The sequence below is a fragment of the Elephas maximus genome, chromosome 7 (genome assembly GCF_024166365.1).
Source record: "Elephas maximus indicus isolate mEleMax1 chromosome 7, mEleMax1 primary haplotype, whole genome shotgun sequence".
NCBI lineage: Eukaryota > Metazoa > Chordata > Mammalia > Proboscidea > Elephantidae > Elephas > Elephas maximus.
The window spans coordinates 137,588,313-137,602,329 of NC_064825.1; the positions used below are offsets into that span (position 1 = coordinate 137,588,313).

At 53.7% G+C, this 14,017-nt stretch overlaps 1 protein-coding gene across 3 annotated transcripts in view; it reads right to left on the reverse strand.

Moving 5' to 3' along the window:
• Positions 1-1,402: 1,402 nt before the first annotated feature.
• Positions 1,403-14,017, reverse strand: part of PTDSS2 (phosphatidylserine synthase 2) — a 43,145-nt gene continuing 30,530 nt past the window's right edge. For all 3 annotated transcript variants that reach the window (XM_049892992.1, XM_049892993.1, XM_049892994.1), the window contains 8 exons: positions 6,084-6,218; positions 5,679-5,729; positions 5,242-5,355; positions 4,828-4,946; positions 4,063-4,177; positions 2,830-2,975; positions 2,561-2,746; positions 1,403-2,293 (listed from right to left, as the gene is read on the reverse strand). In XM_049892992.1, coding sequence (XP_049748949.1) covers positions 2,140-2,293; positions 2,561-2,746; positions 2,830-2,975; positions 4,063-4,177; positions 4,828-4,946; positions 5,242-5,355; positions 5,679-5,729; positions 6,084-6,218 — 1,020 coding nt within the window. In that variant the 3' untranslated portion in view covers positions 1,403-2,139. The remainder of the gene's footprint in view (positions 2,294-2,560; positions 2,747-2,829; positions 2,976-4,062; positions 4,178-4,827; positions 4,947-5,241; positions 5,356-5,678; positions 5,730-6,083; positions 6,219-14,017) is intronic.

The window sequence follows — 14,017 nt, forward strand, 5'->3', positions numbered from 1 at the left end:
CTGGCCTGGGGTCAGCTTAGCACTGTGGGTTGTGGGAGCACTTGCTCAGCCAGCAGTCTGCTCCGATGGCCTCCTGCTGGCTCCTCCTGGCATCCCTACGGGTGGCACAGCACCCTGGACCTGGCCACCCAGGCCCATCCTGAGCGTGAAACACTGCACGGGTGACTGGCCCAGACCCACTGCCCCACTTCCCCTGAGTTCTCAGCATGCCATGTCTGAGCAGTGCCCTGAGGTCTTGGTTTCTAAGTGCTACCTCCCCAGGAAAAGGCATCAGGGCTCCTTGAAGGGGTGATCTGGGTCTAGGGCTCCTCATCTGAAACCAAGAACTCACTCGGGTCTCACTGGCCACACCTGGGCAACACAGGCATCCACGCGTGTACATCCTGGTGACAGACAAGTGGACCGGGCGGGAGGTGGAGCCGTAGCAGTGCCTACTCCAGACAGGCCTTGCGGGGGGTGGGCCCATGATGGCAGTCCTCGCGGGGAGCGTCTGCAGGCAGGATGCGGGCACCTGGCCTCGTCTGCACAGCCTGCGATGGAGCAGCCCCAGTAAGGGGTGTCACAGACCCTCCCCTTGCCTCAAAGAGACCCAGCATCCTGGTGTCAAGGGGGAGAACCGCATTAAAGGAGCGGGAGACACAATCCTGCGCCCAGAATCACAGTCCCTGTGGGACCACGGCAGGGACTGCTATGCTGGGGCACTGGTGGGGGGGCATCTGTGTCCACCAGCCAGACTGACAATCCAACACAGGCAGCTCGGGCAGGAGTGGGAGCACGGCAGGTCTGTGAAGGGATGCCCCAGTCTTCCTGAACCTTTATCTAGGTTTGCTATTTTCCAAAATAAAAAGTTGAGGGAAACCTACAGACACAGCACCATGAAGCCAGGGATTCTGTGACAGCAACAGGGCGAAAAGGTCCCAGGCCCACTGGGCTGCACCTCAGAACTGCACTGGGGTGCCCGTGTCCAAGGGAGTGGGGGCAGGGGGCAAGCGAGGAGACCAAAGGCTGTGGATGGAGGATCCAGTAGCTACAGGGGATGCAGGAATTCAGGGCACTTTCCCCTATACTTGAAAGTGTCTGCAGTGAAGCTTGGAAACAACAGCCCCCGGGAGCTGGCTGCCCCGCAGGATCCCACTCCCACCCTCCACAGCCCGGCCTCGTCCACCACCACCTGCAGCCACGCAGAGCTGCCCACACCCCCTGCCCAACTGCCCTGCAACCAGCACCAGCTCCTTCCTCTCCCAGCTCCCTCCTCACGGGGTGGGGGTGGGGGGGGCGGCAGGGGGCGATGTGATGAGGTTGGCAGCCCTGGGGGTCGGGACAAAGCCTCTGGTTGGAGCAGTAACCACGGCTGGACCCCCAAGGCCCTGACAGCGAGTGACTCAGAGCCACAAAAGTCGTCACTGCTTTATTTGTTCTCTTTGCTCACGGTGGGGGGGTGCCCGAGAGAGACAGCCCACCTGTCCTCTGGCCCCCACTCAGAGCCTGCTACATAAACGCTCTATAGAAAACGACTTGGTGTCCCCCTTGGACCCACCCGATTCTAGGGATCTTAGGATGTCATAGCCACCCCCCTCACACCGTGCTGCCAGGAGTCCGTTGGAGGTGCACTTGGAGCCTTGGGGCCGGCAGAGCCTGTGTGGACACCCAGGGGCCTCTGTCCCCCACCACACGGCCGCGCAGTCTCAGAGCTAACTGGGGGGCCACAGGAATGGCGGCCCCTGTGCAAGGGGTGTAGGAGGGATGTAGGAGTGGCGCCACAGGACTCTGCCCCTCAAGCAACCCGAGCCCACCACCCAGCTCACAGCCCCAGACACTCATGGACAAAGAACACACAGGTGTGTGCACACACATGTATGTGTACACACACACAGGTACACGCAAGCACACATGCAGACACAGAAGTACACACACACACAGTTGAACACACACTGGCACGCCCACACACAGCCAAAGCCCAGGATGGGGGCCTCTCTGACCCCACCTCTCAGAGCCGCCTCAGGGAGCAGGGGTTTCTGCTGGGAAGAAGGTAATGAGAGACTGGACGGCCGAAGGCATGTTTTGGCTCTGGGGCCACACATGAGGAGGCCGGGTGAGGAAGACGGGTAGGCAGCCGTGGGTGCTGGCCAGGTGGCAGCATCAGTTCGGAGCTGGCTCTCCCACCCCCTCGGGCTCCGGCAGGTCATCCTCCAGCCCCGGCGAATGGCCGTCCCCATTGCTGACAGCCTTGCCCTTGTTGCTCTGGCTCTCCTGCTTCTGCCGCCGGATCTCTTTATACCGCAGGGTGATGTCCCTGGGAGGGAAGGGAGCGTCACACGGACGGCAAAGGCCGTGCCACCGCCTGTCCCTGCAGCAGCCTCAGTGTGGGTCCTGGGGTCACCTGGAGTCACGAGTGCCATCAAGTGGGGAGGGATGCTCGGGGGGGTGTGTCAGGGAGGTGAGAAGGTCCCCCACATGCTGGGTGAACAGCAGCTGAAACTACGGCCCTGGAGTTGTGTGTTGGTGGCGCACCGAGCTGAGCACGCCCCGTCCCCCCGACACGCAGGCCAAGCCCCCCCACCTTAGGAAGAAGCGCCACACGGTCCAGGTGAGCACCAGCACGGAGCCGAGCGTCCAGCACTGGGAGATATAGAAAGGCAGCGACAGGGTGAGCGTGTGTGGGTCGTACTTGACCACGATCAGCAGCTCCGTGACAGTGATGGCCGCCACCAGCCAGGCCTGCTGGCCCAGCTTCTTGTGGAACCTCCTGCAGGGAGATGGTCACGGTCAGGTTCCCCGCCTGAGCCACACGAGAGCCTTGGGGGGTACGGGTTCCGGCCCCCCACTCACGGGTCGTCCATGAAGTCGTAGATCTCACGCATGGCCACGCCACCCACGTTCACGAAGAAGACCAGCCGGAGGAGGACCAGGTAGTGCTCTGGGGGCATCCACAGCACAAACTTCAGGTAGAACGTGTTCAGTTCCGCCAGCAGGAACTGGGGGGCAGAGGACGGTGAGCCCCGGTCACCCGATGACCAGGGCCCAGGACGGGCAGGCTCGGGAAGGGGGCGGGGCTGGAGACCCGGGGGCGGGGCTAAGGGGCGGGGCTGGAGGTGGGCCTGGAGGCGGCACCCAGGGAGGGGCGGAGCTGGAGGTGGGCCTGGAGGCGGCACCCAGGGAGGGGCGGAGCTGGAGGTGGGCCTGGAGGCGGCACCCAGGGAGGGGCGGAGCTGGAGGTGGGCCTGGAGGTGGCACCCAGGGAGGGGCGGGGCTGGAGGTGGGCCTGGAGGTGGCACCCAGGGAGGGGCGGGGCTGGAGGTGGGCCTGGAGGCGGCACCCAGGGAGGGGGCGGCGCTTGAGGTGGGCCTGGGGGCGGCACCCAGGGAGGGGCGGAGCTGGAGGTGGGCCTGGAGGCGGCACCCAGGGAGGGGCGGAGCTGGAGGTGGGCCTGGACGCGGCACCCAGGGAGGGGCGGAGCTGGAGACCCGGGGGTGGGGCTAAGGGGCGGGGCTGGAGGCGGGCCTGGGGGCGGGGCTAAGGGGCGGGGCTGGAGGTGGGCCTGGGGTGGCACCCAGGGAGGGGCGGAGCTGGAGACCCGGGGGCGGGGCTAAGGGGCGGGGCTGGAGGTGGGCCTGGGAGCGGGGCTAAGGGGCAGGGCTGGAGGTGGGCCTGGAGGCGGCACCCAGGGAGGGGCGGGGCTGGAGGTGGGCCTGGGGGCGGCACCCAGGGAGGGGCGGAGCTGGAGGTGGGCCTGGAGGCGGCACCCAGGGAGGGGCGGGGCTGGAGGTGGGCCTGGGGGCGGCACCCAGGGAGGGGCGGAGCTGGAGGTGGGCCTGGAGGCGGCACCCAGGGAGGGGCGGGGCTGGAGGTGGGCCTGGAGGCGGCACCCAGGGAGGGGCGGAGCTGGAGGTGGGCCTGGAGGCGGCACCCAGGGAGGGGGCGGCGCTTGAGGTGGGCCTGGGGGCGGCACCCAGGGAGGGGCGGCGCTTGAGGTGGGCCTGGAGGCCTAGGGGACAGCTGGGGCTCGGGCCGGGCTGGGTCAGGGCGAAGGCCGGGTCTGGCCCAGCACAGGTGGGGCCTCACCACCAGGATGATGCCGCACACGGCCAGCCAGCGGCGCAGGTTGGAGGCGGGCTTCCACTCGAAGCGGACCCAGCTGTAGGGCGTGAACTGGAAGGCTATTCTCTTCATCTTGCCCCTGGAGATCGCATGGCACCATGAGCCCTTCCCTTTGGGAGGGAGCACTGCCTGGGACCCCTGTGAAGCCCCCGAGGGCAGAAATGCACGGGCAGGCTGGCTGTCCCAAGTCCTCCTCCCACACCTGCTGGTCTGAGCCCTCCTTCCCGACCCCTGATGCCAGTCCTCTCCTTCCACCCCCTCAGCGTCAGGAAGAGCCCTGTCACCCATCGATGCTGGGAGATCCCAAGCCCAGTGCTGTCCACCCACGGGCTCCAGCACCAGTCTGGCCTCAGCCCAAGGCCCTTCTTGGCTCTGCTTGTTGTTTCATTCCCACTTAAGATGGCAGAGCTCTTGTAAAGCCCTAGGAGACACGAGCAGCAAGGGAGATGATCCCAGGGACTCTCAAGGAGGATGGGTGTGGGGAACAGGTTCAGGTTCGGCCTGATGGCACAGAACATGGCCCCAGACATCCCTGCCACCACGGGGTTTTTGGCAGGGTGGCCCCAGACCAGGGCCTGGAGGTCAGGGTCCCGCTGCGGGCGTTGCCAGGCAATGAACACAAGGACTTGAGAGGAAGGTCTGGTTCTTGGTGGGAGCAGGGCCTGGACCTTGGGCTCACCTGTAGCCCCCACCCCTAGCCCTGAGAGTGGGGCAGCTCTTGAGACATACTTGTAGGTGGGAATGTTCCAGAGACCCTGCCACTTGTATGTCTTCAGGGACAGCCACTCGAGCGTCTTCATACCGCAGTAGATGCCCAGCCCGTTGCACACAAGCACGTCCATGATCCACTGGGGGGCAGGTGAGGGCCAAGGCGTTGGCGAACCCCGGGAGCCCCTGCCTGACTGGGCTCTGCCCACCCGCCTGGGGGCCACATGGAGCACACACCTTCCCACATTACCCTCCACCCCCCATGTCCCGGCCAGCCGCCTACCGCTCAAGTGACTAACAACTGGGACGGACCCTGTGGGGTGTGGGGCACCTACGTGGTCCCACCAGCACTTGCTGAAGTTGGGCAGCTGGTGCTCCAGGCTGTACCCCAGGGGACTAAGGACTGGGCCCGACCCCAGGACGCGAGGCACCTACGTGGTCCCACCAGCACTCGCTGAAGTTGGGCAGCTGGTGCTCCAGGCTGTACTCTAGGAACTCGAACATCACGCTGATGATCATGCACATCCACCAGTCCCGGATCATCAGTGTCTGCGGGACCCACACGGTCACCAGGGACCCCGCCCAGGCCTCAGGGACACCCCCCCTCCCCCATGCACACCACAGCCCGGGACCCCGCCCAGGCCTCAGGGACCCCGCGCACACCACAGCCCGGGACACCGCGGGCCGGGCAGCAGTGTTGTCTGAGGGTGGTGCTCCCTCCCAGGGGGTCCCCCCACCCTCAGATCTCGCTGGGCGCCCCTCCCCGGGCCTGGGGCCCAACCCCTGAGGTCACAGGCCGCTGTCTCCATGCCCGAGAGCGTAGGCGCCAGTGAGCACGAGGGTGTGCTGATCCAACACGGTGGTCACCGTACCTTCAGGTACCAGCCAAGGAAATGCGCAGGAACAAAGCCGTCCAGCTTGTCCTGGGGGCAACAGTGCATCCTGTGTGTCTCTGCGCCCCCCGCTCCACTCCACACCCCACCATGGCCCTCATCCTCCGTTACCCTGAGTCTGTAGGAAGGGTCAGCGCCCAGGACGCCCTACGATGTGGAAGCTGCAGCCAGCGGGGGCCCTGGGGCAAGCAGGAGGGAGGATGGTGCTGCCACAAGCCCCCCACACCCCATCCTGTCCAGGACATTCCAGAAACACCCACCATCGGCAGGAAGCATTTGGGAGCTTGCTAAGAACACTGTCCCCATGTGGAGTGGCAGATCCCCAGAGGGACCACACATGGGGGCACTCCACCTTCCCCAGGACAAGGGCTCCTGGCTTCTCACCCAGACGTTGTGGAAGGGGTCGGTCTTGTTGTCCGGATCATAGATGAGGCAGTTTCCCCCATAGTCCCTCTCTGGCAGTGGGACCCCTAGCCTGGGGTCGATGTACTTCAGAAACTGCCGGCCATCGTGGACAGTCTGGAAGCCAGCACAGCCTGTCAGTGGGCCTGGCTGGGACACTGGGGATGGTGAGCCCCGTGTCTGTGTCTGGGGGTCCTAAGTCCTGGACCAGACAGCAGCCCCACTCCACCCTCCCTGCCCCAGACGTCACCACATCGGCTCCTGCACGTGGCCTTGGGTGCTCTGAGCCCCTGGGGGAGAAGGCAGACTCAGATCCCTGGAGTCATCTGTGCTTCACATTTCAAGTACAAAAATGTGAGCGTGTATTCACCAAAACAGACCCCAATCTGGTCATAAAAACAAGCCTGAACACACTCAAGTGAACTAAAATCCTAAAGGAATAAAACCTAATAGAATTAGACCACAATGGAATTAAACAAAAATTAATAAAGAGACGTGACAGGTAAATCTCCAAACACTTAGAAATTACGCAGTACACTTCTAAATAATCCATGGATCTATGAGGTATTTTCAAAGGAAACTTGAGAGTATTTTGAATGGAACAAAAAATAAAACACAACACAGCAAAATCTGAGGGCCACTGCTAAAACGGTGCTTAGAGGGAAATTTATAGCAATAAACGCATACATTAGAAAAGAGGAAAATCTCAAATCCATCATGTAAGCGTACTGCTTAAGAAACTAGAAAGAAAAGAGCAAAATAAAGCAGGCAGAAGAAAGGAAAAATAAAGAGCTGAAATCAATGAAACTGGGGAAAAAAAAAAAAATCACTCCACGAGCTCTTCCAGAAAAAACCAGCACAGGGAGCACGTCTTAACCCCATTCAGTGAGGCTAGCACCACCCTAACCCCAAAGCCAGACAAGGACATTACGAGAAAGAAAACTACAGACCGGGATCTCTCAGGGACACAGATGCAAAACTCTTTAACAAAATACTAACAATCGAATTTCCCAACCAAATGGGATTTATTTCAGGTAAGCAAAGTCCGGTTCAACATTCAAAAATCAAACGATGTAACCCACTACATCAACAGGCTAAAGAAGAAAAAATCACATGGTCCTGTCATTTGATGCAGAAAAAGCATGTGACAAATTCCAATACCCATTCACGATAAAACCTCTCAGCCAACTTGGATTGGAGGGAACTTCTTTAATAAAAGACCATCTATTCACATGCAGGAAGATGCACGCTGCACACCATACTTAACAACCAATTCAAAACGGATCCAAACCAAAGCCCGCTGCCGTCAAGTCTGCCTTACGGCGACCTCATAGGACAAAGCAGAACTGTCCCTCTGGGTTTCCAAGGCTGCACCTCTTCATGGAAGCAGGCAGCCACATCTTTCTTCCATGGAACAGCTAGTGGGTTCGAAGCACCCACCTTTCAGTTGGCAGCAGGGTGCTTTGAACCACGGCACTGCAAGGGCTCCTCAAAGTGAAACAGGAACCTAAGTATGAAAACTAAAACCATAAAATCCTTAGAAGAAAACATATGGGCGTGGCTGCAGGGCCTAGTTTTTAACAATGGATTATCAGATATGACAACAAAAGCAAAAACAGCAAAAGACAAAACTGATCTACGGGGCCCCATAAAAATTAAATACTTTCATTCATCAAAGGACTTTATCAAAAAAGTAAAAAGACAATTTACCGATTGGGAGAAAATTTTTGGGAACCATGTATCTAACAAGGATCTATTCAAAATATATAAAAACAACTTAACAACAAAAAGACAAACAAGCCACCAAATCAAATTCAAACCCACTGAGGTAGAGTAGATTCCAACTCATAGAGACCCTACAGGGCAGAGGAGAACTGCCCCAAAGTTTTCCAAGGCTGTAATCTTTATGTAAGCAGACTGCCATATCTTTCTCCCACTGAGCTGCAGGTGGCTTTGAACCAGTGACCTTCTGGTTAGCAGCCAAGTGCTTAACTACTGTGCCACCAACGCTCCTTAAACAACCTACAACAAAAAGACAAACAGCTCAATCAAAAATGGACAAAGGACTTTAACAGACATTTCACCAAAAAGAATATTCAAATGGCTAACAAGCACATGAGAACACTCAATGTCATTAGCCATTAAACCAAAAGAAACCAAACCCATTGCCTTTTAGTCGATTCTGACTCAGAGATGCAAATCAAAGCTACGATGAAATACCACCTCATCCCTATCAGAATGGCAATGATTAAAAAAAAAAAGGAAAACAACAGGTATGGAGAGGTTGTGGAGAAACCGGAACCCTCATCCGTCAATGGTGGGAATGTGAAAGGGTACAGCCACTGTGGAAAACAGTTTGGTGGTTCCTCAAAAAGTTAGACACAGAACTACTATATGATCCAGCAATCCCAATCCTAGATCTATAACCAGGAGTGAAGGCAGGAATGCAAACATAAAACTGTACACCAGTGTTCACTGCAGCACTTTTCACAAAACGTGGAAACAACAGAAATGTCCATCGACAGAGGAAGGGATAAACGAAATGTGGTATACACACACAATGGAATATTACCCAGCTATAAGTCCTGACGCATGCTACCACATGAAATGAACCCTGAAAACATTACGCTGCACAAAATTAGTTGGCAAAAGGGCAAATAGGGTTATGGCTGCACTTCCGTGACACAGGCAAATATGCAGAAAGATCATGAGTGGTTACCTGGGACAGGAGGGAAGGAGAAAGAGGGAGTTTCTGCTTAGCGGACACTGAGTGTATGTCAATGGTGTTGGAATAAATTGGAAAAGGATGGCGAGAATGGTTGCACAATTTGAAGAATGTAACCAATGTCGCTGAGTTATACACACAGAAACTGCTGAGATGGCGCACGTTTTGTTGTGTGTATTTTTACCACAATAGCAAAAAAGAAAAGAGCACCTACAAAAGCTCAGAGCTAGCATCACACTTAATGGTGAGAGACTGGACACTTCCCCCCAAGATCAGGCACAAGGCAAAGATGTCCTCTCTCACCACTCCTATTCAACATAGTCCTGGAAGCCTAGTTTCTTCAACAAGACAAGAAAAGGAAATGAAAGGTATAATAACAGTGGGAAGGAAAAGATAAAATTGTCTTTGTTCCCAAATGACGTAATTGTCTTCTCAGAATATCTCACAGGATCAACAAAAAAATCTTGAACCAATAAGTGAGTATAGCAAGGTCACAGGATACAAGATCATGTAATGAACAAAAGTTAACTGCTTTCCTATACAAGCAACTGAATGTTTTTTTGAGTCAAATACATGGATCACACCCTGGAGTCTCCACGAGCTTTGCGTGGGCCTTGTCAGCTGCTGACAGAACTTGCACCCAGCCAGCCGTGGGACTTTTCCATCCACAAGGCTGCCTCCGCATTTCACTACAGCTTGGTACTTCGAGAACGAACTCAAGATTCACTTGTTGGAACCGTGGAGCTACTTGACCTTGACCATGACCTAGGGTTCGCTTCCCTCTTCTTACCTAGTTGACTAATTAGGAACTCAACAAATGGCCATGTCTTATCGCAAGTGTAATCAAGCCCTCTTTGTTCATTAGTAAGAGAGCAAGGTTTCCCTTTAAGGCCTGTTGCAGATTCCCACTGATAAATCCTTGAATCGAACTTTGAGATTGAAAACAATTACCATTTACAGTAGCATGCCAAAAAATGAAATACTCAGGTACAAATCTAACAAAATATATGCATGATCTATACATGGAAAAGTAGCAAAACTCTCGTGGAATAAATGAAAGATCTAAGTAAATGGAGAGATACTCCATGTTCAAGTACTGGAAAACTCAATATTGTTAAAATGTCAATTCTTCTCAACTTGATCCACATACTAACACAATCCAATCAGGACCCTGGCAAGCTATTTTACGGGCAAAATGGTTCTAAAGTTTATATGGAAAAGGCAGAATATCTAGAAGAGCCAAAACAGTACTGAGGAAGTACAAGTTGGAGGGCTTATTAGCCCAATACCAAGAGTTACCACAATAAAAAAAAGCTACTATAAATTAAGACAGGGTGGTATTGGTGAAAGAACCGACAAGGATCAATGCAAGAGCACAGAGCGCCCCAGGTATGACCCACCCCTGTGTAGTCAACTGACCTTTGACAAAGGAACAACACTGGAGAAAGGAGAAGCCTTTCCAAGCAATGGTGGTGAACAACTGGATGTTCACATGCAAAAAAACAACCTAGACACCAACTTTACACCTTACACAGAAATTAACTCAAAATGGATCACTGACCTTATGTAAGATGTAGACTACAGAACACCTGGAAAACATAGGAAATAAATCTAGTGACCTCAGGTTGGTGATAAGTTTTAAAATGCAATATCGAAAGCATGAACCATGAAGGAAACCTTGTTAAGTTGGAGTTCATTAAAACAAAAAACTTCTGCTCTGTGAATACCACTGTTAAGAGAATGAAAAGTCAAACCATGGGCTGGGAGAAAATATTTGTAAACACATATCTGATAAAGGGCTTGTATCCAAGATACACAAACCAAACCAAAACCAAACCCAGTGCCATCGAGTCGATTGCGACTCATGGCGACCCTACAGGGCATAGCAGAGCTGCCCCAGAGAGTTTCCGAGAAGCACCTGTAGCACTTAAGCACCAGGGTCTCCAAGATACACAAAGAGCTCCTAAAACTCAAGAAAAAAAACAAAACCCAAATACAAACTGGACAAGAGATCCGAACAAACACTTCATCAAAGACAGACGATGGCAAATAAACACAAGATGCTCAACATCATATGTCATTAGGGAACTGCAAATTAAAACAACAATGAACTAACACTACTTACCTATTATATTATTGGTGCCATTAAGAATGGCTGTTAGAATGGCTAAAATCCAGAACACTGACAACACCAAACGCTGACAAGGACGTGGCGCAACGGGCGCTCTCAGTCACTGCTGGTGGGGATGCAAAATGCCACAGCCACTGTGGAAGACGTCTGGTAGTCTCTTACAAGCTAAACTTGGCCTTACCATTTGATCCAGCAATTGTGCTCCTAGGTATTCACCCAGCTGATTTGAAAACATATGTCTCACAAACACGTGCATGCAAAAAAATTTTTTTAATTGTGCTTTAGGTGAAAGTTTACAGCTCAACTAAGTTTCTCATACGAAAATGTATACACACATCCTTACGTGACCCTAGTTGCTCTCCCTATAATGTGACAGCACACTCCTCCTTCCCACCCTGGATTTCCCGTGTCCATTCAACCAGCTCCTGTCCCTTTCTGCTTTCTCATCTCACCTCCGGACAGGAACTTCCCATTTAGTCTCGTGTATCTACTTGAACTAAGAGGCACACTCTTCAGGAGTATCATTTTATGTCTTATAGGCCAGTCTATTCTTTGAAGAGTTGGCTTCAGGAATGGTTTTAGTTCTGGGTTAACAGAGAGTCCGGGGGCCATGTCCTCTGGGGTTCCTCTAGTCTCAGTCAGGTCTTTTTACGTGAATTTGAGTTCTGCACCACGCTTTTTTCCTCCTCTGTCAGGGACTCTCTGTTGTGTTCCCTGTCAGGGCGGTTACTGGTGGTATGTGTGTGAGTGTACACAGCAGGTTTATGCATATTTTCCAGAAGAGTGGGAACCATCAAGAGGTCCTTTAGAAGTGAATGGATAAACTCTGATACATGTGTACGATGGAGCATTAGTCAGCAATACAAAGAAATGACCTATCCAGCCACAGAGTCATGGAAGAACCTTAACTGCATATTGCCAAGTGAGACAAGGCAGTCTGAAAAAGCTACATGCTGTATGATTCCAACTATAGGATATTGTGGAAAAGGCAAAATTACACAGTCAGTGGACACATCAGTGGTTGCCACGGGCTGGGGGGAGAAGGGGAAGGAACGAACAGGTGGAGCACAGGGAACTTTTAGGGCAGTGAAACTATCCGGCACGATACTGAAGTGATGGATACGTGACATTCTGCATTTGTCAAAACCCAAAGAACGTTCAGCATAAAGAGTGAACCTTAATGTACACGTTTTAAAAACATTATTTAGGAGGTTGGGGGATCCCAAGAAGGAAGAAGAACGTGACAAGAGACTTAAATTGTCATACAAATATATGACACATTCTCAGTGAAGGGGTGGGGGAGTAAGGTGCTGATCTAAGAAATTTCAGAAACTAGTGGCATCTGTGACAATTAAGGCAAAAGGAATTGAACGTAAGGACTGTACCCTAGTTGATAAAGTCGTCCAGCCACAGGTAAGGGCTAATAACTCTTCCACTGCTATACATGCGTGCTGGGACTGAGCAATTAAATAAACGGATGGTGGATGACCGGTGCTCACTGTTGCTGTGGCAGTTTACCGAGGGGGCTGGGACCACCCCTCTGGTGGTGCTCTGTGTGAATTGCCAGTATGAACTCCTGTTTAGCCTATTACACTCAAAGGAAGAGGCTGGGAAGACCCCCTGCGGTGGTGCTCTGTGTGAATTGCCAGTATGAACTCCTGTTCAGCCTAATACAGGCGCAGGAGGAGGCTGGGACGACCCCTGTGCTGGTGCTCTGTGTGAATTGCCAGTATGAACTCCTGTTCAGCCTAATACAGGCGCAGGAGGAGGCTGGGACGACCCCTGTGCTGGTGCTCTGTGTGAATTGCCAGTATGAACTCCTGTTCAGCCTAATACAGGCGCAGGAGGAGGCTGGGACGACCCCTGTGCTGGTGCTCTGTGTGAATTGCCAGTATGAACTCCTGTTCAGCCTAATACAGGCGCAGGAGGAGGCTGGGACGACCCCTGTGCTGGTGCTCTGTGTGAATTGCCAGTATGAACTCCTGTTCAGCCTAATACAGGCGCAGGAGGAGGCTGGGACGACCCCTGTGCTGGTGCTCTGTGTGAATTGCCAGTATGAACTCCTGTTTAGCCTAATACACTCACAGGAGGAGGCTGGGAACACCCCTGTGGTGGTGCTCTGTGACAAATCCCAGTATGAACTCCAATTAAGCCTAATACAATCACAGGAGGAGGCTGGGATGACCCCTGTGGTGGTGCTCTGTGTGAAACGCCTGTATGAACTCCTGTTTAGCTTAATACAGTCACAGGAGGAGGCTGGGATGACCCCTGTGGTGGTGCTCTGTGTGAAATGCTTGAATGAATTCCTGTTTAGCCTAATGCAGTCGCAGGAAGAGGCTGGGATGACCCCTGTGGTGGTGATCTGTGTGAAATGCCAGTATGAACTTGAATTTATGCTAATACAGTCGCAGGAGGAGGCTGGGATGACCTCTGTGGTGGTGCCCTGTGTGAAAGGCTGGAATGAACTCCTGTTTAGCCTAATACAGTCGGAGGAGGAGGCTGGAATGAACCCTGTGGTGGTGCTCTGTGTGAAATGCCACTATGAACTTCCATTTAGACTAATACAGTTGCAGAAGAGGATGGAATGACCCCTGTGGTGGTGGTCTGTGTGAAATGCCAGTATGAACTTACATTTAGCCGAATACACTCGCAGGAAGAGGCTGGGACGAACCCTGTGGTGGTGCTCTGTGTGAAACGCCAGTATGAACTCCTGTTTAGCTTAATACAGTCCGAGGAGGAGGCTGGGATGACCCCTGTGGTGGTCCTGTGTGTGAAATGCCAGTATGAACTTGCATTGAGCCTAATACAGTCGCAGGACGAGACTGGAATGACGCCTATGGTGGTGCTCTGTGTGAAATGCCAGTATGAATTTGCATTTAGCCTAATACAGTCCCAGGAAGAGGCTGGGACGACCCCTGTGCTGGTGCTCTGTGTGAAATGCCAGTATGAACTCCTGTTTAGCCTAATACAGTCGCAGGAGAAGGCTGGGATGACCCCTGTGGTGGTGCTGTGTGGAACGTCAGTATGAACTCCTGTTTAGCTTACTACAGTCGCAGGAGG